This window comes from Clytia hemisphaerica, unplaced genomic scaffold, assembly GCF_902728285.1.
Source record: "Clytia hemisphaerica strain Z4C2 unplaced genomic scaffold, Clytia hemisphaerica genome assembly, whole genome shotgun sequence".
Classification (NCBI taxonomy): Eukaryota; Metazoa; Cnidaria; class Hydrozoa; order Leptothecata; family Clytiidae; genus Clytia; species Clytia hemisphaerica.
The window spans coordinates 284987-311964 of record NW_027103794.1 but is presented as its reverse complement, the minus strand read 5'-3'; the positions used below and the strand labels follow the sequence as shown (position 1 = coordinate 311964).

Sequence of the window (26978 nt, the reverse complement as noted above, 5' to 3'; positions counted from 1 at the left end):
GTTACCAGTTGCTAAGGTTGGAAGCCTTGAAATCAGCAAAATATTTTTAATAAAGTCTCTTAAAAGGAACACTTTTCGTGATATTAACAATAGCACATGACTAAACAAGCATGATATTAGGCACCGCCCCTATTGCTCAAAAATTAAGCTTATAATAGAATGCAAAGCAACCCCAGCCATAAGCCCAAAATCAGGGTTGCTTATTATATAGAGAGAGATTTATGTTACCATTTTTACTCTATAAAAAATGGTCAAATTAAGAAAACTTGTTGTATTTAATTTTAGAAAAAAAGTAGCGATATAGTCTAATACTTTTTGTTGTATAAAACCGACATTGAAAATGGCTGGAACAAAAGCCAAATTTGGTTGTTTTCTTGCTTTGGGAATAGTGATTGTTTTCATTGGTTTTGTAATGACCATGTATGGTTATCTTCACAAACCTTTTTGGTCAAATAGCTCGGAATCATGGTGTGATTTTTGTAATGATGATAATGAGAGAGACCGACAAAATATAAAAAATACTAGAATTGTTGGACCAATCTTTCTTTGTTTGGGAATAGTTGTGATAATTGTGGCTGTATTTTATCGGCGATCTCAGATAAAGAGCCATGTGAATCAAGGTATAAATGCAACAGCTTCACATGGAGGTGCTGTAGTTGGATATTCATCAGTAGGAGAATCAGCACCAGGTCAACCTCCCTACCAACAGCCACCTGCTTACCAGCCAACAAACAACACGTATCCACCACAGCAATACCCACCACAACAGTATCCACCTCAACAACAGACTTATCCTTCCCAAGCTCAGCCATATCCTTCCCAAGCTCAGCCATATCCTGCTGCACAAACTCAATATCCTGTGGGACCTACCCCGTACCCACCTCCTCAAGCTGGTCCACAAGGTACTCCTTATCCACCACCAAGTGGAGCATACCCACAACAACAAGCTGCTCCAATCCCAGCTAAATCTGGTAAGTTACTGAGAATAATAGTATTGATTTAACTTTACCTTTTTCACACTTTTGGATAACCTTCTGTCTCTGTCTATTATTATTTGTATGATGGCTTTTTGCAAGTCTTTTGTTTAGAATAGAATTGGTATCTCCAAAATGTAATTTCTACATTTCACATAGAATTTTAATTTGAAAACACAAAATTCAAAACAGTTTTTGAAGGAATATATTAGGTTGAATCAGCAATTTTGGTCCTCGTGTGTTTTTTTCCTTATTATTTCTACGATATCTTTATTTTCAGATTATCCAGCGCCACCCTCGTACAATGAGGCTACAATGCCATCAGCACCGCCATCGTAAAACGTGTTGATTTTGGCAAAATCAATTTTTTCGTCATTAAAACACTAAAAAATCTTTCATAAGCTATAATAATTATGTCCAATGGTTTATTAGATCTATTAACATAAAATTTTGCTTCATTTGATAGAGATTAAAAAAAATGCTGAAAAATTGATGTGTGTAAAAGGAGCCTATTAATAAACTCCTTATGTCTTTCAATAATCTTTTTTCTTTTATTTTGTACTTTGATTGTAATTTTGATATACAGCAGACTTTCAATTCGGGCAATCGCGCAATTTTTTTTCTAAATTCCTGCATTCACAAAATCTTTTTCAAAATTCACGAAAATTCTGTTCATGGGAAGCTTTTCAATTTATGCATAGTCCATTCATGCAATCATGCAAAATGTTGGAGGACATGGAAATTATGTTTTCTTTTGTTAGTTTAGAAATTATTTTTATACATAAGATTTTTACAGACACCTTTCTCCAGGAAACTTGTTTTAAACTTTTGGTATGCATGATCATTATTTTTTTTGGTGTTTTTCTTTTTTACCTTACTTTTATAGTATTATTAGTCTTGGGGCATCTTGTACAATCTTTATAAGGTGAAACTAATTTGATTAGTTGTTTTACGGGCCCGACCGACCCTGAAATTCCGAAAATTGAATAAAAATAAAATTGGTTTTGGTGATACATTTGTATTTTCATTGCTTATACAGACTGCCAAATTTTCAAAATTTTGGTAGTTTTGTTTAATTTTTGATTTTATCCATGAATTCGAGCTTTTTGTGCCTTTTTATCTTTTATTTTGCAATTTTGTTAAGATGTAGCAGTTTTTGTTGCCTTTTTAGGAGATTTTAAAGATGAAATTCTACTTTTATCCTTATTTTCTCGCCGATCGACTGACCCTCCTTTTTGGGTAGCTTGGCCTGTAAAACAACTAATTAAATTGGCCTCGCCTAATATTAAAATGTAAATAAGCCAAAAAAAAACCCAACAATCAATCAAACTGTTCAAAAGTATAATTTCTACAAGTAGTGCTGAAATTAGGTTGCAAGCAATCCTCTGAATTATTTTGTCACAAGGGATGTGAATCAGCCTCTAAAATCAAATCCACTTTGCACTTTCTTGTTAAACCAAGTTTTTTGAGGTGGGGGTTGTTGGTCATTAAAATTGTAGGAAGAACATCTTGATACACAAGCTCATAATAAATTGGCTTTATTTTTTCTTTATCTTTCTTAAAGAGCTTTTGTATGGTAATTCGTTTCAATCTTTCAAGCCTTCTCAAAGTCCATTCAGTAACCTATTAGGTGATACTTTTACCAACCAGTTAGACGTAAATAAAGTGGAATATCAGAGCCCTATAAAGTCCATTTTTAATTTTGATTGCCATTTTTAGATACATGCATGTAGTTTTTTTGAATTTTAAATTGTATGATATTATGATTGATCAGCTTTTACAATGTCAGCAAAATAAGGGAAGAGACTTCCATATTCAGTTTGGCTTCATGCATTATTCATATAAAATGGCTTACTATACACTAACACTAAAGTGTTTTTTGGTCTCTTTTTCAACTTAATAGAATTTTCAAAGAAATGAACAGTTCTCAGTTAGTTAAAACGTCTTACTCTATATAAAAACCATATTTCCCCCTTTTGGTTTAAAGTCAAACATGCGGTGAATAATATTACATCTATCTTAGAAAAGAGAACTTCATAAAACCTCAGAGTTATATCTACTGACGTCTGTTTGTAAACTCTTGTTTATACTCATTCAGTTTTTTATGTCTTCGTTATTTGATAATTGAAACCTTTGTAACTTTTGAGGCTTATTTTTGTAACATGAAAAAGCATAAATTGTTTTTATCATTTTAGGAATTAACTTGCAAAAAAATTAAAAACTATTTAATCAACTGAAACTACATACAATTTAGCTTGTAAACTTGAAAACCTAAATGGGCTTATCAACTAAAACCAGATATTATCTACTATGTTTCTCTGCTTGTGTGTGTATTGTTTCTGGCTTTATAATGACAATGTATGGCTTTATTCATGAACCTACAAAAGACCCTGACTGTGAATGGTTTTGTAATCTGGATGAGACTGTTCTGTTAAGTCAATTAAAATCTTGGGGACCTATACTTCTTGTATTTGGTGTTGTATTTACAGCAGCAGCCTTTTGGTATTACAAGCGTAGACTGCTTCCATTACAAGACTATCATTCACGACAGCAACAGACCTATGCTGTAGTTCAACAGCAGCAAATTGGAGCCACTGCGCCGCCAGCTTCCTACCCTTCCATACCAGGAGGTAACTACCCACAACAGTCTGGGTATCCTCCACCTACAACGCAACCAGGCTACTACCCAGCTGGAGCCTACCTGCCACCAGGACAGTACCCTTCCCCACCTCCAGGACAGTATCCTCCCCCACCACACCAATATCCTCTTCAACAGCAAACACCAACGCAACATCCTAACTATCAGCAAAATGCAACTGTTCTAGGTAATAAGTTCATATTCTTTAGTAGTTTGGTGGTAATACCCTTGATCTGGGAAGTTGGTAATTCTTAACTCTCACACTAGTATCCAAATATATACCCCTGTGTCACAGACCCGCTGGGTGCCCAGCCCCATTGGAAAGATTGACAAAAATTTCGTCCCTGTGGCGAAAATACCTTAGAATTTCAGCCCCACTTGGAAATTAACTTTTATTTCATCCCCATTCGAAATTCAATGTTAAAAATTGCACTTCAAAACCATTGCCACTAAATCTTTTAACCTTGGAACTAAGGAATTTCTATCCCATTTGGGATTTCAATAGGAATTTTTATCCCAACTGAGAAAAAAGTTCCACCAGGGCTGTAAGACAGGGGTGTAGATATGGCTAGCTTGTTTGAAACGTCTGTACAGTTGCATGATTGCAACCAGTGGACACATGTTTTCTATTGTAACAGTTTGTCTAATGTTGACTGACTAAAAGGTAGCAACAAAGGCTGATAAACAATATCTTAATATTCTCATTGGAAATTTTGTTATAATTATTTTAAGTAGGAAAAAAGAATTCTTTTATTTTTTTCTATCTATTTCAGGCATGGCTAATACCTTACCACCTCCAGCATACAGCGAAATTTCTGGTGCAAAATAAATTGTTCTTTTATCAGTATTTTCCTGTCTGTACTTTTTGTACATTATATAGTTATAAAAAAGATAATTTTCTGCACACAAGTATTTAAATTAAGAGATTTTAATTAGATTTATTTTAATATTACCATATTTGATTATGTAAATTTACTACTATACTTATTTTTGGCCTTGTAAATAGAAAGTTAGTTTTAAGCACCATTTTGTTTTGTACTTTCATTAATACCGACAAGCATAAATCTTGTCACTTTTTGACACTAAAATGTGAGGGAGGTATTGTAAAAATCAGAACAATCTGTCCTTCTTTCCATGAAAGTTTGGTAGATTTAGAGAGAGAGGTAGAAATTTTGAGAAAAAAAATGGAAATTAGTCCAATTTTAAGCCTCAAATTTCGGCCACTTAACAACGAAAAAGGGTTTCTCGCGTCAATCGACCGAAGAATCTTCAAATTGGCCGTAAAGTTTGCTTAGCTAAATTTATAAGGGCAATTTTCATTGAAAGTTTTTTAAATCTACACCCCACAACTGCAACCCTCTAATGTATTTCAAAAATCGTTCATTGACCGAGGTACAAGCGTAATACGGTAATACAGTGTATTTATTATTCTCTATTTCTCGTTTCAGATTTTAACAAGAAATGACTATAAAGAAATGAATTAAAAAACACCAAAAATGTTAAAGCTCCTGGAACACCTTAATTTGGTCAAATGTCGACCTCCCTCATCTAATTCCGACACCCTTTTTCTATACAAGGATAGAAGGTCAGAATCACTGATTGAGAAATAATTTTTCCTTTCCTTTTCCTTTCTTAGTGCTAAGCAACGTAATAAAACTTCAATCAGTGATTTCGACCTTCCTAACTCCAAGCACTAAAGAAATGCGTCGGAATTAGATGAGGGTGTCGACATGAGACCAACTTACGGCATGATTTGAATTGGACATGGGAAACAGTTATGATTGGACATGTTGGCGATAATATGATAATGTTGGATTTTTTTCATGAATTTGTTTAATGAAAGAATGGTTTACGTAAATCGAGCTAATTACAAAGCTTTCATTCATGGTTTGCTTGGTGTGGTATGAATAATTTGTTTTTTTTTTCTTCCATTTCCTTTTGATAATTAGTGATTTTTCACTTTTTAGATACCATGTTAGCACTTAATTCTGTGAAGATATCTTTTATTTGAAATATTTTGATTTGTTTTGGTTATAACTGTATTCTGAAAATCTCGCGACTAAAAGTTAATTTAACAAAAAAGGCATGGTCAGTCCCCTCAAAAAGTTTCAAAACTTTTTAATTATTTTTGAAAAATATTCGACAATTGAATTTAGTCGTTTTTAGGATGCTGCTTGGGGTTTTTTTAACGTTTTTAACGTCTCCAGGTGAAATAAAAAACGACGTATACCACGTGATAGGGCTCAAACGGAGCGGCAATTTTTTCCTCGATCGCAATAAGCTTTAGGGGTTTTGTGGTAAAGAATGCCTTCAGTGCAATTTTTGTAAATCCCCATTTTCCTTTATTTCTTTTATGGAGCTTATTGGATTTATGTGTTGAAAATAACTGGCATATACATATTGTTAGCTGCAGTAGCAATCCATTTTCTGTTTTAAAAGTTTTCAAATTCAGTAACGTAATATATTTTTTGTATAAAAAATGACACACAATAATTTTTGAACCTAAATAACGGGATTATAATTATAATTTGTAGCTGCTTCTTGCAGTTTGATTTTTCCGTGTGGATGACGTTAAATGATGTTAACGCGTCCGTAAACAGACCCAATATCTACCTTAAAGTGCATTAAATTTCGCAATTACGGCGATTTTCGCGAATTTGGAGCGTTTTTGTAAAATTTGGTCCTCGCAAAAATTTAAAACCAGGATTTAAGTCAAAACCCCTATAGGTAACAAATGAAAGAAGCTATTTGAAAGAGTCTGATTCGTGAAATTTCAGATCTTCGATTCGCGTAAAGTTCACGTGAAAATACATCAATTTAAAATTCATTTCCGTATAAGCTACGTTATACGTAAGATACGTGATACTCTGAGTATAGAGAGTAGCTTTTCCAAACGTTAACATCTAAAGACAGTATTAAAGAACATACAACGTCGACTGCAGTTTTTTTATCTAAATAATACTTTTTGATTACGTATCATTATGTATTAATTACAGTTACTTCAAATCTACCAATACAATTTTTCGTTAGGTTCTTAGATGAGGTTTGACAATCAAATGATACTTCATCCATTCCGTTTTTTACAATTGAATTATGCCTGGAAAGTGTTTTCCCAACTAAATTTTCTCTACATGAAACATTATCAATACTCTCGGAACCGCTTTCTTCATTAACTTTACAAATACTTAGTCCATTGTGTAAAAGTTCTACTTTATCATTAGAAACACACGCTCCTCTTTCCGAGGTATCTAGTCCACTATCCATTGCGCTCACATTATCTTTAGAGACTTCTTGAGAAAAATTTTTTTCATTATGCGATGAGCCTGCACATAATTCACTCATATCATTTCTGTTAGAGCTAGAATCGTCAATGTCATTTACTGAAGCTTCTATACTTGGTATTTCGATCACTGTTGCTTGCATGAAATTACCAAACTCGCTATTACCACCGAGAGAAGCTTTATAACCAAGGTTTTCATGAACTTGTGTAACCATATCTGATTTACAGGTCTGTTGTTCCGTATTACCATCGTTTTCATCGGTTATACTGCCACTATAATTATGATTTTTAGTTAAACTTATCGCCGGGAATTCATCTTCGCACATTGAAGCTTTTTCATCTGTTTGGTCGTGAGATATCACATTTTTCATGTCTTTATTCTGAAGAGTAACTGTTTTCTGCGAGGAAGATTTTTTCAGCTTTAATGATTTAGTCATGGTCACAGTTTGTGCTGGTGGTGCGATATCAATTTCGACAGTGATAGCTTTTCCTGCTATACTAGAATTGCTTGCAGAGGTGGTGGTTGGTTTACTGTTCCCGCTACTACTACTGCCTTCCATGATGCGTTGCAAGCGGCTTTGAATATCTTTGGTAGTCTTAAATTCCTCTTTTTTCTCTGTCAGCCATTTTGAATACCTACAAGTAAGTATTGTCAAAATAACACCTAAAGTTAATATGATTGGTCCAATAATCTTAGCCAATGACATGATTTTACGTTCTTGTTCGAGATCCTCTATGCAGTGTTTGCACCAGTTGGTTGCTTCACGGTGGAATGGTTTATGAATGTTTCCGTAGATTGTCAACACGAAGCCGGATATGAAGAGAAAAACACTGAACAGTTTCAGGAGACATTTGACGTCACGACGCCAGCCTCGTGGATCGGTAATGGTACGTCGTTGTTCCTTAAACGGTTGCATTGGTAACGAAGATGGTTCTCCTCCACCAACAATGAATTGACAAGTTAAGGAACAGTTAACAATCGATCTTGTTAATGAGGGAATTGTATATGAAAGCGAACGGAATGAATAGCTTTGATATTCCTTCTCGGATATTTCTTGCTTTTTATAAAGCTTGAGCTTAATTATGATTAAAATATATATATTTCTTGTTTTTGATCAAAGCCTTAGAAGCACTTCGACAATGAAAAATTTCTCGAGCCAAAGATTGATAATGAATCGATAACGAGGGTAAAATTTTCCAGGTTTTATCGTCAAACTAAATGTAAATCTCCCAATTCAATTTCTATTGGTTTTCTCATCACAACGATCACAACTCTTTGATGATCTAACGATCAAATTAAAGTTATCAAATTCGAGAATAAAATTTGGTGGAATGTAATGACTTCAGATCTTTTGATTGGAATCGAATGTCACGAACGAATTTTGTTACAGTAATCTGTCGGTTCCTTCCTTAAGTGTTTCTGGTCCAAAATGATCAATGTCAGCTCCAATGCGTCATCAGCTATAGTACATCGATATTGGATTGAACGGAATCAACAATTTTAGTGAGTGCCAAGAATTGTGTCCTCGTCTCCTTTATCCTTATGATGAGGTGATTCTTCCTGTAAATTTCTTGTTGCAAATTAGATAATTGACTTGTGATGCGTACAGTACGTATATAGCTTTGTTTATTATTATGTGGTCACTTCCAATAAGTAATACAGGATAGTTGTTTTGTTTTGGTTTTTCTGATCACGTTGTCACATGTTTTGATGTTGGATAGCAGGAAGGTCAGGAAGTCTTTCGTTACGAAATTTCCAAATTACTAGCTTCCAAATAGTTTTGGTACGGAAAGTGAAAGTATTTAAATTTTCAACTGTCTTTGAATGTTGATAACCGGAATAGAAACTTCAGGTCGATTTTGCGGTTTGGTATGATACGAGATTCGGAATTTTCAGGCCTGGCTCAGTGTTGTCAAGTGAATTAGTAAATCGTGGCTTTGATTGTTATACACCAAATATTTATGTTTACATTAGGTACGAAGAAATGTTCTTGACGTGAAGTAGTTTGTCTTGATCGGACGTCTGGCTGTTCTAGCTGTAAATCTAAAGTAAATGAAAAAGGAAAAAGGAGAGTCACATGATAACTTGTAAATGTTTAACCCTTTTACCCCCGAAAGACGTTATACACGTCCAAAGTAGGTCAAAAGTCCAAGACTTTTGGTCATAGTTCTTAACCTCTTGATTTAAAGGGGCGCAGACAGGATATATAAAAATAGCTTTCCAATAGTACCAAAATGAGCTCAAAACTTCCCGGCTACCGCGGCTCCAAGCTTTATTGCCACTTGGAAATCTGGAATTTCAAAAAAGAAACAATTTTTTAAATAAGAGCTCAATAAAGGTTTACAAATGCCTATTTTCGTTCTATTTGTATTTATTCATCGGGAAAGTTTTTCTCAACTAGATACGATACTGTATGCCCTCCGAACTCTCGGTACGGGTCCTACCCAGGGTGAAGTAAAAATCACATATCTCAGCGCAGCCAATCATTGCGATTCTACAAATGCAAACTATCGAATCGTAACACGATGACACCAGTAGAACCTTGTTTATCGGGAAGCCAAACCATTGAATTGAAAGTCCCGAAGGGGCTAGACCTGAAGCTCTTGAGTGGGACATGAAGCAACTTATTTCCCATTCAAGACGTGTGACATGCGTGGTTTTCACACAAGCGCTAGATTGAAAGTAAAATCCATAGTCAGATTTTGAAAAATATGTGAAAAAGTGTTGAATTCAATCCGTCTTTTTTGACGCGGCGCAAATCTTATGGTTTCACTTTCTTCTAAATTTTTTACTATCTAAAGATCGGACATGAATCATTTTTGTTCTAAAGTATTTAACAGTATATACGAAGTCTTTTTAAACAGTTTACCGAATCTTAAAAATAGAACTTACCTCAAAAAACGGTTCTTTTTATCAAAGCACAGTAATGAGTGTTTCAGTCAAACTTTCTCAAAGATTTTCTTCTTCTTCGAACTCTTTGAAAAATCTTCTTCTTCTTCCAATTGTCCTATTCTTTATTGAATGAGATGATGGTGAACCGTCAGCAAGGATGATCTTCACTTTCCCTTCTGAAGTAGCAGTTTATAATTAACTTCATTCTTATGTTCTTGCTTAACATCATGTTTCTCTATCAAGCAGATAATTAGTTAATTATACTAATTAAGAATAAGATGCCACACTTTCCGATTGAAATATAATTTATCTGCTTCTACACTGACATTTTGAACTCAAGAAGTCCAGAAGAAAGGATTTTGGTCATAAATCGTCCATCATATCCGATAATGAAGGACTCATTCCGATCTTATTAACGCTTATGATTTTGAAGTAAAAGATATCAGGTCAGAGACTAATACAAACAGATTCTTAATGAAAATTATTTCACTTCTACTTGTGATTCAAAAATACTTTGGTACGGTGAAAAAAAAAGATCCGGTACTTTGCCTTTATTTGAACATGGTGCAGGGCCAAGAGAAAGGAAGCCAGTGAATAAAGTCAACTAGGTTTTATGATTCTTTACTCTCTATATTCTGCACGACGTCAGAAATTCAATAACACCAATTATTCTGGATCATAGGAGACATCTGAAAACCAATTTTTGATGTTCGTTTTCCTCATGGGCCAGACCTGGAACAATGAAGGGGCTATTTAAACGTCGCTATAACTATTGGCTATCGAAGAAAACTACAATTTACATTCATCGTATAGATAATTGGCATTTTATTATTTCTAGCGGTCGAACAATGTTATCAAGCTGTAAATGAAAGAGAGAAAAAAAGAGTTGAATTTCAATAATAACCTTTGATAATATGTAAAAGCTCATATAGTTAAAAGAGCATTTTTTTCCTATCATGCTATCTAGCATAATATATAATATCAATATTCATTTTTGTGATTGAGCAGAGTTATTAAAGAGAGTTGAGATGTAAAAAAATGTTTGAAGTATAAGACGAACGACTAAGAATAACTTTCTATATTATAATACGCTTAAATCGGAACTCTCCCATTCTCGCATGAGGCTTTTTCGCTAGCGATTTTTAAATACACGGCAATTTTTTTCGCGCCTTTTTAATTATATTCAATTCTATTCGCCAAGTGCACTTCCATTCAAGAGAGCACATTTCTCCTTGATGGAGAAACACAACTGACTGTGCAATAGCACTATCAGCATAATTTATAGTTTTTTAAAAAAAAGTTTATGTCGGTTATGAAATAATTTTGATTCACATGGGAATACGTCGAAGATAAAATTTGAGTTTTCAAAAAGACATCATATTTATGATTACCCTTGAGATTAATAAAGCTCCGATGACATTTCCCTTCTATTTGATACTCTGATAAAAACATTTCAATTTAATGGACTTGACAATATGAGAAAAGTTGATGACTTATTCCCAATTCAATTATGAAATTTTTTAATCAATGTTTGCTATTTTTTGTTCTATTGAGATAGCAAAATGAAAACGCTTTTACTTACGCATTGAGTTTAATTGTTAAATAATTGTTGACTCTGTTAAGAGGTATTGAAAAAAGGCACTCTTTATATTCCACCGTAAAGCACTGTGGTCTTTGGAGTGATCGGTATTGCCAAGTACCTCTAATACTGAATTTGAATTTCTATTTGTTTTTTATCTTCATCCTTGCGTGAGGAAAATAGTAGTCTTTCCTCTCCCAAAAACCCAAAAAAAAGCACGTTTAAAGTATGACCGATTTCTCGCGAGAAATTTTTAACTCAATTTTCACCAATATTTGCATGAGCATTATTTTTAGCGAGTCAAGAACATTATTGTTTGAAGGTTTTCAACAAAAGAAATTATGACAAATTTATACAATTTAATAAGGAGAAGAAAAATCAAAATTCAACTAAAAATACTTTCACCATATTTTTTAATGTGCATTAATTTTAGTGTCCCCTTAAAAATTTTAAACATCAATTTTTACGAAAAAGGCCTAAATTTAAGAACATTTCTTCTCGCAAAATAAGTACATTTGTATACAAATCCCTACAAGTTTCTGAAAAATAGAAAAGCGAGCGAAGCGAGCGTATTAAAAGGAGTAAGAAGTCGTCTCGGACGACGCCGGGACGGCTAGTAGAGTTATAATTTTTAAATCTATCATAATTTTTTTTGAAAGGAAAGAAAGACATTTGGTTTTAAAGAATGTTAAGATTAAATGCGAATCCATAAATTCATATTTTGTAAAGTTATGAACAGTGAGGCATGAATTAAATTCAGTTCTTGTCTTGTGTGGAGCTTATTAATAAGATATGTTGATTTTTCTTGGATGCTTAAACTCTCATGTTTATAACTGCTGTTGTTCTTAGTCATTGTACCTTTTATTAAATACTCTAAATCAACAACAAACATACTTTATTTTCTCCCAAAGAACATCAAAATATTTATAAACAAAAAGAAACAACTAAATTTAAAAAAATGGGTTTCGAGAATCAGAGATGCTATACTACAATGTTTATCGGTGCAATTGTTTGCATTTTCATCGGTTTCATAATGACAAGTGTGGGCAGCACAGCTGAAGTATCTGTATTGAGAGTTTTTGGTCCATTCCTCTTGGTCACTGCTGTAGTAATGATTGCCACTGTTTGTATCATCCGACGTAAGCAGCAACAAGCCATGATGATGATGGGCGGTAACGCTAGTTACCAAGCTACCGGAGGTGTCACCATTAACCAGACATCAAATGCTTCTTACCCAGCACCGACCCAACCAGCAACGATTGGATACCCTCCGCAGCAGCCTGGTAGCTACCCTCCACAGCAACCTGGTAGCTACCCACCACCACCTACCTATCCATCACCTGTAGGTGAACAGTATCCTCCACCTGCAGGACAACCATACCCACCACCAGCCGGTCAACAATACCCACCGCCGCCATTAGCAGCAGGCGGTACCCAACCTTATCCTCCACCTGCAGGGCAGCCCTATCCACCACCTGCGGGGCAGCCCTACCCACCACCACAAACAGCCTCCTATCCACCGCAAGGAGGCGTACCTCTATCACAACAGGCTGCACCTCTTCCCGAGAAAACAGGTATTTGAGATTCGTTTCTGTCTTGTTTGGACAGTTTAGACAGAGTAAAACTGAGTAAAATTTAATTTTGAATATTATTCAAAGTTTTCAGAGTTGATTACTCAAATTTTGCCCCTATAGATTTGACTACAATCGATTTATAATTAGTTTCAGATAATATTTCCTCTCTCATATCTTCATAACTGCTTTTCCTGTTCATAGTGCGAAACTTTTCTTAGATTGACACTACTGGCTTAACCTAAACTTTTGGATAAAGCATAGTCTAATGAAGTAATCGCGCCACCCAGTCTATCAAAGAGTCTTAGGACTGGACCCCGGGCTACTGAAAAGATGACGCGAGCAAGATTTTCTTAAATACAAAATCACATGTGGGTGTGAAGATGGTAAAGGCTAATATAATAATGATGACTTTTTCTTCTTTCTTTTAGATATGCCACCACCGCCATCTTATAACGAAGCTTTTTCACCTGACACTTCATCCGTGCCTCCATCGTAATTCGTCGCACGTTTCATAGAAAATGGCCTGTTACCGAGAATTCAATATAATTACATGGTTCAATAGAGTGTGGTAGTGAATTTATTGGCATGGAACTCTTTTGAGCACCAGTACCATCTTAGATCATGTTCAGACGTTACAGTTTCGTATCGTCCCTGTATGGTTTCCGTTACGGATCGAGAGTGTTCATATTGGTTTTGGAACGTTTCAGAGCAAGAAATCGGAGCAGTTTAGTTCCGATGAAAATAGTGGAGCGAAACCGTTCCGATCTGTTTTGCTTTGTGACGTCTTATTTTTTGACGTTTCGAATTTTGACCTTCACACTTGTTTCGGAACCGTTTCGTTTCGGAACGATAAGGAGCCGTAACGTCTGAAAATGGTCTTAGTATTGTGAGCCTTTGGCAGTTTTGATAATGTTGAAACTGTTTTCTATGTTTATTTCATGAAGCATTTTTTATTTTTCCTCAAACTTCCCCAAAGTTTTTTAGGAACCTTGAAATTTGGTGACATTGTTTCGTTTATTTAATAAATGAAACTGCTCGATGAATGAGCGCAATAGGAATATAGGATTCTTCACAATTTCATAATTCCAACGTGAATAATTTATAGTGATTTAATGATTTAACCTAGTTTTCTATATGACTCTGAATTTCAATTAGATTTAACTACTTTTTATATTCAAGCTCTAGTAGTATAGATAATTTATAGTTTTCTCACAATTTTATTTATATCTCTTAAATTAGAATGGAGAAATCTTTGTGACGTCTAGAATCGATTCTATCAGCCATTTTATATCTTCAAATTTACTTATGCTTATTACTCTGCTTAGGTTTGTTATTTTTCTAAGAAAATGTTATATTTATTGGAAGGGAAATATTCCATATTTTATACACTAATTTTTGTAAAGATAACATTATTTTTCAACTGGTATTTATCAATCAAACAAGGTGAAACCATATTAAAAGAGTGCTCGATAAACCAACCAGGAGTAGAGCTTCTTCAATCATCGACTGATATTTATTATTTTTTACAAAGAAAATATTATAATACACAAAGTAGTTGGATCTATCAAAAAATGACCTGGTCCCGATTACCGATTGTGTTTTCTTTAAGAAATAAATAAGAAATATTAAAATATTATCATCAGCATGAAAAATATAATTAATTGATTGATTGGCTAAAAACGCGTACATAAATGATATATTTCATATTGTACCGTACAAATACAAGAGACTGCGTTCAAAAAGGGGTCTGGTAAAGCGATAGATCGTATTTTGAACTTTTTTGTTGTATCTTTTACCGAAATTTATTCCTAGAAATGTTTTCGTTTTCCTCTCAAATCACAAAAAAGTTGTAAAATAAGAGTATTTTGATGTTTTCATGAGCATTCGAATCATTTTCGAATGTTTTGATATTGATTTCACAGGAAGTGAACACAAAACAAAACAAAACTGAGAATGACGAATGGAGGGAGAAAGTTGTTTGTTGTTTATTTATATTATTCAAGTTGACAATAAACCAGTTATCACACTTTCACTTGTACAATATTGGATATATTTTTCTCATTCAGATTTTTCTATATTTTCCTTGCCTAAAAGCTCGGAAAATCTGACGAAAATTCTGAACTCGAAAAATATATCCCATAGCCATATTGTACTCTGTACCATGTGATAGCTATTACATATTACAAGTTGTAAAACATTTTGAGTTGTTTGAGATATTGTTGGACTGGCTTGGTTTCAGATAGCTATCAAAAATTTTGATATCTTAGGGATAGGTACGAGTTTCTTACTATGGCTACAATTGAGCATCTGAATAGTTGGATTCACAAAAAGTTCAACAAAATACAGCGCACACGCTATTGGCTCCAGCAACTACATTGGAAGTTTCTTATTTTAGGACTAAAGTAAAAAAAAAAAAAAGATTCGCTGCTTTGATTAATTCTGCATGGATTGCATGAAACACTGTTGGAATGGCTGGGTTTGTGCATTCGGTTTTGTTTTCATTATTGTGGGTGGAGTTTTTTTGATAATTGGTAATGGTGAAATCAGTAACAAATATAGGACATATAAATACATGATAAATCCTGAATGCATTGATGATCATTCAATCACTTGTCAATACCGTACACCAGATCACATTAAAGAAGACAAGCGCCGAGAAATTACGATCGGACTAATATTACTCGTAATTGGGTCAATAATAGCAGTGGTAGATATAAGTTCTTGCGTCCTGCAGTGTTTAAATGGAAACACCTCTTCCTCAGGTGATAGTGAAGTTGAATACCAAGATCCTCTAACGCAGACCTCGTCTGTCAGGGAGGAGGAGAGTAACAATAGGAGACTCTCTGGTGACTATGAATTGAACTTGATTTTCCCAGATCGCAGTGATCAGCAACATAATTCTGTCTCTCCAAACCATCCTATGACTGTAAATCTACCACAGTCTAAAAGCAATCATTCGCCAGGATATCCAGTTAGATCTAGCAACGAAAACCAGGGACAACTTTTATCAGGTAATAAATGTGACTTCCAAGCGATATAAAGTACCTGAAAATCGGAACGGTCTTGGTACGTACGTACGTTCACTGACCTTTATATATCCCTGGACTCAATGTCGGTCAAGCAAAATAATATTATGATCGTAGTTTTTATGAAATTGATACCCGCGGAGAGAGAGCGCTAGATCTAGTCTCGCTTGTACACTAAAAATTATGTAGCGCCGTTTGTCGTTAGGCAAAGTTTCAAACACTACAATGGCGGGTACCAATTCCAAAAAAACTTCGATCAAAGATGGCGGATATAGCTTGTTCCATGGATATATAAAGGTCAGTGCGTACGTCAGACCAGTTAGTGCTCGTTAGTGTTGGTTAGTAACAATTATATCAAACAAACTGTTATAAAAGGATGTCGACCGGTCGATCAAGGGTCGGTCTAGGACCGGACGCATCGAAGTGGCCGGTAAATTGACCGTGGCAGCCTTTTGGCCTATTATAATTGAGTCAAGATAGTAATAGAATCGGGATTTCAATCATTTTCTGTATAGGTACTAAAAAACAAGTTTATATTGTTTGATGACGTAATCTTTACCTTGACTCATGAGCCATTTGATGTATAAGGAAACAGCCATGATACCACTAAAATAATATTATACCATGCATAATTGTCTACTCTTCTTCTTGTTTTCGATATCTTGATTTCTTCCGTTTTGATTTTTAGATGCACCGCCTTCATATTTTGAAGTTATGCAATCAGGAAGTTCAACGTCTCGACCATAACATTTATTCACAACGATGTAGAATTTTGTGATAATTGGCAACAAGTTTTTAATAGTTTATTCAAACAGTGCATCCAGATAAAAAACAACGAATTCAATGTATAAAAAATCAAGACAATACTGTTAACAGTTGTACCATCAATGTGTGTATATATGACCTGATCTATTTATTCTTCTTTCATTTTTCTTCTTTTTTTCTGAAATTTGTACATTTTTACACCTTATATTTATATATGCACCTTACATATATCATTATCTATACTATACATTATCTATACACGTTTTTTTTTATAAGAACAAACTATATAAGAACATAAGGCTTCGAGGCCCAAAAAATTAAGAACATTCTAAGAACATTCTAAGGCTTTGGAGACTTAAAAACATGCATTTTCTTAAGAAATCACATCAAAATGCTCAAAAAATGCTGAAAATAAGAACATTTTAGGAACATTTTTAGGCTTCAAATCCAAAAAACTAAGAACATCCGAAGGCTTCGAAAATTTTTGACGTTCTTATAAAAAAAAACGTGTATTTTATACCATTCAAAATGGTTGTAAGATGGTGTAGCTATCTAATATAATAATGTAAATGTCTTTACATGCAAATAAACAACGGGTCGATTCCGTGTAATATTCACGAAAAAATTCTTAAGTAAATGTTACCAGGATTAGTATATACCACCTTCGCCAAGGTAAACCTGAACCCCGTATGATTTCAGAATCGAATTGGCACCAGATTGGGTCTCACTATGAACACCCTTTTCCTAGTGGTGTAGGCAGTTGTTCCTTTGATGTTTTTTATTGATTAGCATGAACAATATGTACTTGAGGCAACGAATCTAATTTTTTTTAACCTGAGATCAGATTGTGAATGTTTTCTGCACACCACGCTGAAGCTCTAAAGGGATGTGTGAAAACATAACAATCTGACGAATATGCAATCTCGAAATCGTAAGGACCGCGTTCGTCTAAAAGGACTAGGAACGACAACAAAGTTGCGTGATTGTGTTTATAAATAGGGCACCGTATCAGTTTTTAACTTTCCGGCGCACAACAAGATTCTTGTTGTAGAATTTTCCGCGGGAGGACTATTTTCCTCAGATGTATAATTTTCAAGCGCCTTTAGAGGTTTACCGTGCGCGTAAAAAAATTACGATCAGCTGTTATCAGGTTAATTTTTTTAGACCAGTGAATTGTAATATGTTTCCTGCCCTGGGCCCGCAAAATTCGCCGTTAGCCGCCGGGTCTACATAAAAGCCCTTCTTCATTCGCTACTTCTTTATCTTAACCAGAAACAACTCTGAGATATTGGTGAATAATTTGATATCGCTGTCTTCCTTATAAAGTCTTTCTCAAAATAATTTGGAGTGGAGCCAAAGATAGAAAATAACTTTTGATAGAAATAGAATCAAATAGTGCTGTTTTAAACCTTGATGAAAAGATATTCAAGAGTGGCGTAACATTATTATAATTAATAACATTTCCTCATAGATTCACTAAAATACAAAAAAAAATGACATAACAATTTTACCAACTGTAAAAGTAAAAATTTTCGTGTAATGACTAATTCCAATTATTGTGGATGTGCTTGCCTATGTGGTTTAATATTTTTTGTCCTTACCGGTGGACTATGTTTAGGTTTCAGTAATCGAACTTATAGTCGTAAAGCTATGGAGTATGATGAAGACGGGAAAGTCATTATACCACAAGACTGGATTGAAGAAACTAAAGCGTTAAAGTTATCTGGAATTGTTTTACTTACTATTGGTTTATTATTGGTTTCGATTGATCTTTGTCTTTGGTGCAATGGTAAATGCAAAGGTGATGATATTGAAGCAACCGAAATTGAACAACCTTTAGCTGGAGAAATAAATACCAGGGATGAAGGTCAGATAAGTTTCTTTTCGCGTGGTGCACAAAATCATTGCTAGCCTCAGCAAGTATTTCAACATTGAATTTTTTTCGCTTAAAAGCAAGGAAACCTGAAGTCAATTTTTCTTGATTCGATATAAAACCTAGAGAAAAAACTTTATTTTAGAAAAATGACTTGCAGCTCTTTTGATTCAAATATTTTTCGAACATCTATTGACAGGCTTATCAATCCTAGGCAAAATTCAGCAAAATCCAAAAATATTTTGACATAGAGCTTTCTTTCTTCACATTTTTGATTCCATTGTGTTTGGGGAAAAATTTGGTTTTGAAGTAAGTTCATAATGACAGCCTTTGACAAGAGATACTGCTTTTTTACAAAAAAGAATTGACTTACAGCTTTCTTGCTGTTAAGCAACGATTTACACTCAATGCAAGCAGTAATCTACCTTATGAGGCCCTCAAGTGGTTTTCGTAAAGACGTGATAGGGACCTTTTTCTTGCGTGATTACGTGATTTGGAAATTTTTTCTTCGTGATTGCGTGATCAGAGGTCAAAGCGTGATTTGAAAGATTTTTGAGCCGTGATGCGTAATTTGGACTTTTTCAAAGGGATGCGTGATTATCCAATTTTTTTGCTGATTTTTGTCATCGTGATTGAAGACAAAAGATTGCGTGATATCGTTGCGCGATCAGACTTACCGCTGGGGGGGCCTCTTATACATAAAAATTCGCACCGGCTTCCACTTACTATTAAAGACTGTAAACGTTTTTTAATATAGTTTATATAAGAAAATAAGGCTTCGATAGCCAAAATATTAAGAACAAGTTATGAACATCTAAGCCTTGCAGACCCTGAAACACCCGATTATCTAGAAAAATGGAGAAAATGGGGAAAATAAGACCATGCTAAGGACATTTTAAGGTTTAAAACAAAAAAAAAAACTTAGACATGTACACCTTAAAAGAACTTTGAAGAGTGTGGTTAGTACCTACATCTTGCCGGAATCCATTTCTTTTTATAAGGCTTTAACACAGACTTTTGATAGAAATTGTATTATTTTGGCGTTTTGGTATTCCCAGAACACACCCACAAACGTAAATTGTGTTCCCTTTTGGTATACATATATTGCTTCTCGCCAAAATACATATATTAGTTCTCGCCAAAATACATATATTAGTTCTCGCCAAAATACATATATTGCTTCTCGCCAAAATCTTTTTTGTTTGTTTGCATTTTGTCTAAATAACCCCTAAATTTCATCAAAATTGTTCAAATTAAGGAGAAAGAGGACAGATTTCGAGTGTCATTCGCCGAAATTAGTTCTCGTCAAAATTAAAATGTTTGCCCATTCACTAAAATAAGTTCTCACCCACATTAAAAATCTTCAATATTTTCGCTGCTCACCAACAATTGTTCTTGCCAAAATAAGGTCGACCTTAATTTAGTAAGATTACAGCTGTATGTATTTGAAATGGCTATTATATCCCGTTCTTGAGAGTAGTATACTGGAAAATGAATTTGATATAAAATTTAGTTTGAAGAAAAGATTATCCTTTTTTGCGAAGCGAATATACATGAGCGAAGCAGTTTTGCTATCGTGTATATGTACCTTTAAATCTCACCTACGCTGGGGAGCGCAAATGAAAAATCACTATATATATCCAATCTTTCAAACGCAGAAATGATTGAGAAAGCCGTCCGCCCTTCCTTAGATCAAACCTAGAATCGCGGCGGAGAGACCTGGAATTACGGATGGTTAAATTCGTTTTTTTCAAAAAGTGTCGCCTCGTGCGTTTAGATATACCAATTCTTAAAAGCTACGGAGGTAATACACCCGGTTACCGGTACTAGATAAACCTTGTTTTTATCTCCTTAAGGTTTAAATTAGGAAATCTGAAGAAGAGGTCGGAAAATCAGCGCGGGCTGGAAGCGTTCAAGAAGCGTTTAAATGGCGCTCATTTTTCAAGAAGTCATTGCATTGACTCGAGCAAAGACTTTCGAAGGGCTTTCGAACTTTTCCAAATTCGAATGTTGACTAAAAACAACATTGTTTTGAAAAGAGAAATTGGTGTTTTGAAAAGAGATGATGCTTGATGAAAAGAAACGAAGAAAGCAGCTGAACTTGCGGAATGAGAAAAAAGAAGATGGAATTTTTATTCTTTCATCGACAGGCAAGGCTCAACAGAGTTGTTGCTTCATTGCAAGAAGAGGATCTAAAAGCTGAAGAAATGAACTGTATACATATGGTGGGAAAGCCATTCCTTTTGGCTTTTGGTTTAGATTGAATCTTGGTAGTATGTTGAAGTGCTGGACTTTTTGTATATTTTGAATTGATAGGAACAAAAATATTTTGCGCTTTTGGATATGGCTAACCTGGAAGAATTTATTCCGCCCCTTATGGCCTTATCCAGTGGAAGGAGAAATGTTTGTTTGTCGTTGTTTATGAAATTTTGGCTTGACCGACCCTCGATGATGTGGGATCTTTGGTTGTTGTTTGTTGTTTATGAATACTGGGAATACGCATCGATGGTCAGAGAAATAGAACATTGACATGTGATTGTATTAAAAGATTTTATTGTTGGTGATGGTAATTAATGGTAATGACTTGTAAAATGTCGAAATACAACGACAAAACATGACATATTATGTTTATGGGTGCATTTTAACTGTTTTAAATTCCTGTATGCTACAGCCGAGAAAAAAGTCACCGATTTTTTACTTTTTATGTGAAGAGTTTGCTCCTGTTTGTCAACAACTCGAGTAAGAGGGTAAAAGTCTGTCAAGTACTGTACTTGCCTCCACAGCAAACTTAAGCTAAGAGTTTCCCAACTTTGAAAAAAATCACAGCCAGTAAAAGGTTTTACTTACTTTAATCGTAGAAATTTTAGCGAGAGTAATTTTAGCGTATATTAGCGAGTCAGGAAAATCTTGATTTTTTTTGGATTTATTTTAGCGAATCACGATTTCAAAAAATTTCGCGTGGATAAATTTTAGCGAATACTTGTCTGAGAAAATTTCGCGTGGATTAATTTTAGCGAATCGCCATTTCCAAATAACTTTTTGAGATGTATTTTGGTGAACAAAAAAGAAGAAAAAAAAGAAGAAAAAAACTGGATTTATTTTAGCGAATAGTGTTTTGGAAAAATTTAGCGCGGATAAATTTTAGCGATCTGTCGATTCGGCGTGTTTTAGCGAGATTAATTTTAGCGAAAATAGGGAAAACTCGCTAAAACGCTAAAATTAGTCTCGCTAAAATTTCTACGATTAAAGTACCATGTCAGTTTTTTTATCTGGTTTTTCTTTATTTTTATCTCAGGATTTTACAGCGCTAATAGTTTAGATATAATTTTAGAACTTTGTTAAATTTTTCAGAATTTACGATGCAATGATACAATATTCCTAATTAATATGGTTATTGAATTTTTAAACTACATAAGACAACTTATTTCTATTAAATTCTAGTCTTGAAATCCTCTGTATTTCACATCTCTGTCTCAATAAACCGAGCGACTTTTTTTAATTCTCAGGGCTCTTTGAAAGGAAGACCTTTTGAAGAGGCTAGAGAGGTATTTTCCCTCCAGGGACGAAATTTTTGCCAAGTTTTCCAGCGGGTCTATGACACAGGGGTGTTTATGTTAGGTAAAAAGTTTTCGAATGTTATTTTTATTCGAACGTTCGAAATTAAAAATTAGAAAGATTCGAAAGTTCGATTTTGAACGCAAGGAGTTCGAAACCGGAAGTAAAACGAGTTTAAAAAAACAAAAACTAAGAAATAAAAATACTCAAGGCTCAGGGTGGACAAATGATTATTGAACTTTTCACAACGATTCATGAAAGAAATCATATAATTTTCCTCAAATCCGTAGAAGTAAACGTCGTAAGTTTGTACACCTGAAGTGTTTGAGTGTATCTCTAAAGAGGCTCGGTCTTCCTGAACCTGAGCAGTTGTCGGGGTTTCGCGGGGTTTACATTTACGAATTGATTATCAATCTATTTTAACTTGCAATTTGTGTGTGACCCTATAAATATTTTGCTTGCAACTTGCGAATCGAGTGACTTGCCTGGATCGCTTCGCAATTCTTATACATATACACTAGTTCCTAACTTGAAACTTTTTTTAAGGTAATGACAACGATGTTTGTTCCATAGACATGACCATTACTTAGATTTTATCTCAATCTTTTTTCTTTTTAGATCCACCCCCAAGTTATGCCGATGTTATGCGATTATGAAAAAGTCTTGATATTGCCTTTATAATTTTTGTATAATATATTGTATTTTTCGTATAAAATTTATCTTATTTTGTATCATACTTTATTTAATCACTATTATCAACATACATTTTATAAATAAAATTTATTTATATCTTTTGCACAGGATTTCGACATATTTTATTTGAAGCTTTACTCAACCTTTTACTATAACAATTTTTAGAGGGTAAATCTTTTCTGTTCGAACCACAAGTGATTTTGTGGTTAAGATATTCTGGCTAAGTCATTGCAGTAACGCAGTGCTGATTCGTCCCAATAAGGAAGAACTGCTCTGCCACACAATCCATCTGAGTGTTATATAGAGTGTACAATGTCGAATATCGATTTGTATAATGTAATCATGATAACGAGTGAAATTCGAGAATAATTGCACGAGTGATTTTTTTTATTATTACCTTATCGGCCCTTTTTACGCCGGCCCTTATTGGCGTTATTTTTAGGCTCGTGGCGGAATATGGGCGGGCGTAAAAGGGGCCGGTGTTAAATTAGGGCCGGCGTAAAAAGGGCCGATAAGGTAATTAAACAATTTTTAAAAAACATTAAAATCAATTTTGTAAACATTGCGCCGCATCGAAGAGTGTGATTAACGATTAATTGCTCTCTCCGGGATGCAATTAACGATTGATTACTCTCTTTGAAGGCGCGCTAAATAAGAAAAAATAACTCATCATATTTCATTTCATTTTAGAATAAAATAAATCAACTTAAAAAAAAACGAAACAATACCGTGAATAACAAAATTTTATGGGAAAATATTGTAAATTAAAAAAATGCGAAACATGTTTCATGGGAATTTGTTTTTTCATTACTGGAGCTGTTTTACTTGGACTTGGTTGTCAACCAGTGGAAACATATCAGAAAGGTGATCTTTGCGACGATCCATATGGTTGGGACTTGATTCAATGTGAGATCGGTAAGGAAAAAAGTTGGGATGGTGAGAAAAAATTATATTTTAAAGTTTTCGGTCCCATTTCTCTTATTCTTGGTCTTGTTCTCATGATTATCCCGATCGTGATGTGGGTGACTAAGTGTGGCGACGACGGATGTTGTAGTTACGGCGACGACGATGATGAGCTATCGATCGGGGAACTGAACCGACTAACTTCAGAGCGCATCCGTCAAGAAGAGAGAAATCGTTCATTTGAAACGTCGAATACAGAAAGACTAGATGATCTATTAGCTGCCTATGAGACATCATTACCAAGTTCCCATCATGAGCGACGCTCTAGTTCACCCATGGTGACACCATCAGCACCACTACCTAGCAGCTCTACACCCAGTGCGCCTCCTCAAGCGACAGGTGGCCGAGGGAGTGTTCCTGAAAGACGTGTACAGCCAGGTCAACTGTACAATGGTAAGAAACTTAGTAGTTTGTCACATAATCAGAAAATTTAATACGAACCATAGTAAATTTTCTTGATAATAAGTTTTTAGCTGAAGCCATTTTATAAGTTAAAAAGTTAAAAAAAGATCTTCAGTCAAAATAGGCTTGGTTCGTTATGATTAAAAAATCGACAGTTGACCCTAAATTGCTGAAATATTCATTATGGGAGTATATGTAATACGTCATAGTTTTCAATAAAAATACCGTAAACTTAATTCAATTATTATCAATTTTTACCATAGACCAACCGCCAGGTTACGATCAATTACTCCACCCACCAACTTATTGGGAAGCTCTTGAACTTGAAGGTCATTTTGATGAAGGAGGCGCCGACACAGAAGAAAATGAGGATGGAGACACAACTGTTTAAAGACTGCTGGCTAATGACCTAAATAAATGACGATGTTACCTAAATGAATAAAATCATATAAAAATGAAGGCCGAACGCCAAGCCATGGTCAACAAGATCATTTTTGAAGATAATAACAGAGAAGAAATGGACACATAACTGTTAGAAGACAACTGGCAAAAGGACAAAGGAGAATGTTACCCAAGTACATGAAATTATAAAATGCCAAGCCAAACATTGATTCTATGAGGTCTTGAAGATCAAAAACCACCTCAGTTGTCACATGTATAGCTTGTTACAAAACAAAGGGAACCTTCCTCTGGGGGCTTGAGTTCGAGCACTGTGACACTATACCTTATCGGGGAAAACTTCGTCGGGGAAAAGTGACGAAATTTTGGACAAGTGACGAATATTTTCCGCGACGAAAATTTTTCCCCGGCCTTAATGCGTTTACCAACTACCAGCAAGTGACGAATTTTTCCCCGATCAAAATTTTTCCCGACGATTTTTTCCCCGATAAGATAATTGTACAAATTTTAACCGTAATCTATATTCACTTTTCTAATTCACTTTTCTAATAATCGAACTGATAATTGCATCAATGATGTGCGAAAATGCAGCGGTCTTGGTTAATGAAAAATTATGTTTCTTTTAAGTAATTTGCTCTGCTGCAGTATCGAGCACCCTGATTGTGAAAAGACCATTTTCAAGACAAAGGATTATATGCACTGGCGGATTTAAGACAATAGAGCAAGTATGTCGGAAACATGCGAAGGATTGCAACGCGTCAAGCTCGTTAAAAGATAATGAAATAAACAGTTACAAGTCTTTTCCTCTGATAAGTTTGACATGGTCTAAAACCGCCTATGATCAGTATTCAAGAAAATATCTTTGATATCCATGCTCAAAATTTCCAAAATAAATTACTTCAACCAATCACATAAAGTTCTAAAACTTAGGGCTTGATGTGATACAGCTGATAACCCATGATCCGTTCAATTATTAGCTGCGAGTACGCATGCGTTCTTTCCAAAGTCTAACAGTAGATTGGTCTACAGAGTTCAGCAATAACAGAACAATTCTTGTAAATATTTTTTGTATATCCAAAAACTAACGGCGAAACATCATTTTTATGACTTTACATTACATAACCTTAGCGTCAGTTTATCAATTGCTTTGCGGTTAAATTTTTATCTGTATTGGTCGCATAGACTGGGCAATTGTCGCTAAATTTTAGATTCAAATGATATCGCGTCCTAAAAGTGGTCTATATTCAAATTGTAGCCGTTTATTTTAAACCAATTTAATTTTTTATAACCTATGTAAACTATGTATTATATAACACACCATAATCTATAATCTATCTAATTATATATACTTATCATACCCTTAATTTAAATAACATTTTAATGGTCATTCTGTATATATTTTTCGTGTAAACAATATTTCGACCTGCTTGGTGCAGGTCTTCGTCAGGTCTAAACAATACAAACGGTTGAAGGCGCTACCTTGACTTTTTTTTTTTGACGTCAAAAAAGTCAATGTAGTGTCTTCTCCCTAATGTGCGAGAGCATTGGCTTCCAAAACCTAGATGTCACATACTGACCATCGTCTAAATTAAGACCATGGTCACTATGTGGCGCCGTCTGACGGAATTGGATTTCCAATGCCTCTCGCACTTTTCTATCAAATTTGTTCTCTTCAGTCTTTAAAAGCCTAGCTTCGTTCCAATTAAGTCCTTGGGTACAGTCTTTAGCATGGTTAGTTATACCCGAAATGTCCCATTTTTCATCTTCAACGTTCTTTTTGTGTTGGCTGACACGTGTGGATATCTTTAACCCGGTCTCGCCAACATATCTTTTACCACATTCGCATTCTATCATATACACACCAGGGTGACTGTTAGGTGGTAGTCGGCTTTTGTTCTTAGAAGTTAGCAAAGTTTTTAGATTTGAACCACTCTTGAACACTGTTCTGTACCCAGCATTTCGGAAGGATTTCCTCAGTTTTGGGCTCAGACCAGGTATCCAAGGTAATTTAACGATTGGTAGTTGCTCTGGATCATTTCGATTGTCGGTTGTCTGGTTCCTGGTTCTGTCGTAATCGTTTGCGATACGGGTTAAAGTGTTACGATCATAACCGTTCTCGACAAAGTTATTTATTAAGAAATCAATTTCTTCCTGACGGAATCGGTCATCACAAATTCTGTACGCACGATTAAGAAATCCAGAGAATATACTCTTCAACACCTTTGGGTCATGAGCTGAATTAGGTTTAACTTGCACGTTAGTGATCGCATTTTTACGGTGGATTTTCAATTCATAACGGCCATTGTTATTTCGAACGTTCACGTCTAGAAAGTTCAAACTTTTTGTTGTATCCTCGGTTATCAT

The 26978-nt window shown here is 34.7% G+C and overlaps 6 protein-coding genes and 2 long non-coding RNA genes across 8 annotated transcripts; 6 read left to right on the top strand and 2 right to left on the bottom strand.

The window, feature by feature from the left end:
• The first annotated feature begins 255 nt into the window (after nt 1-255).
• LOC136806287 (calcium-binding protein P-like) lies at nt 256-1413 on the top strand. The gene is made up of 2 exons (XM_067062844.1): nt 256-971; nt 1255-1413. Exons 1-2 carry the CDS (start codon nt 341-343, stop codon nt 1311-1313), a joined length of 690 nt encoding a protein of 229 aa, XP_066918945.1. The 5' UTR covers nt 256-340; the 3' UTR covers nt 1314-1413.
• Nucleotides 1414-2924: 1511 nt separating this feature from the next.
• Nucleotides 2925-4635, top strand: LOC136806288 (uncharacterized). The gene is made up of 2 exons (XM_067062845.1): nt 2925-3799; nt 4386-4635. Exons 1-2 carry the CDS (start codon nt 3250-3252, stop codon nt 4439-4441), a joined length of 606 nt encoding a protein of 201 aa, XP_066918946.1. The 5' UTR covers nt 2925-3249; the 3' UTR covers nt 4442-4635.
• Nucleotides 4636-6172: 1537 nt separating this feature from the next.
• Nucleotides 6173-9982, bottom strand: LOC136806283 (uncharacterized). Its single transcript, XM_067062842.1, has 2 exons — nt 9786-9982; nt 6173-8936 (listed from the first exon to the last, which is right to left on the bottom strand). The coding sequence occupies exon 2, from the start codon at nt 7807-7809 to the stop codon at nt 6592-6594; it is 1218 nt and encodes a 405-aa protein (XP_066918943.1). The 5' UTR covers nt 7810-8936; nt 9786-9982; the 3' UTR covers nt 6173-6591.
• A 2270-nt stretch (nt 9983-12252) lies between these two features.
• On the top strand, nt 12253-14527 carry LOC136806282 (calcium-binding protein P-like). Its single transcript, XM_067062841.1, has 2 exons — nt 12253-12938; nt 13367-14527. The coding sequence occupies exons 1-2, from the start codon at nt 12323-12325 to the stop codon at nt 13432-13434; spliced, it is 684 nt and encodes a 227-aa protein (XP_066918942.1). The 5' UTR covers nt 12253-12322; the 3' UTR covers nt 13435-14527.
• A 772-nt stretch (nt 14528-15299) lies between these two features.
• LOC136806284 (uncharacterized) lies at nt 15300-17976 on the top strand. The gene is made up of 2 exons (XR_010846546.1): nt 15300-15949; nt 16653-17976. It is a non-coding gene; the product is annotated as an uncharacterized lncRNA (long non-coding RNA).
• A 222-nt stretch (nt 17977-18198) lies between these two features.
• LOC136806285 (uncharacterized) lies at nt 18199-22955 on the top strand. Its single transcript, XR_010846547.1, has 2 exons — nt 18199-18596; nt 22776-22955. It is a non-coding gene; the product is annotated as an uncharacterized lncRNA (long non-coding RNA).
• Nucleotides 22956-23534: 579 nt separating this feature from the next.
• Nucleotides 23535-25200, top strand: LOC136806281 (uncharacterized). The gene is made up of 2 exons (XM_067062840.1): nt 23535-24206; nt 24479-25200. The coding sequence occupies exons 1-2, from the start codon at nt 23597-23599 to the stop codon at nt 24604-24606; spliced, it is 738 nt and encodes a 245-aa protein (XP_066918941.1). The 5' UTR covers nt 23535-23596; the 3' UTR covers nt 24607-25200.
• A 923-nt stretch (nt 25201-26123) lies between these two features.
• LOC136806316 (uncharacterized) lies at nt 26124-26978 on the bottom strand. Its single transcript, XM_067062869.1, has one exon. It carries the CDS (start codon nt 26976-26978, stop codon nt 26124-26126), a length of 855 nt encoding a protein of 284 aa, XP_066918970.1.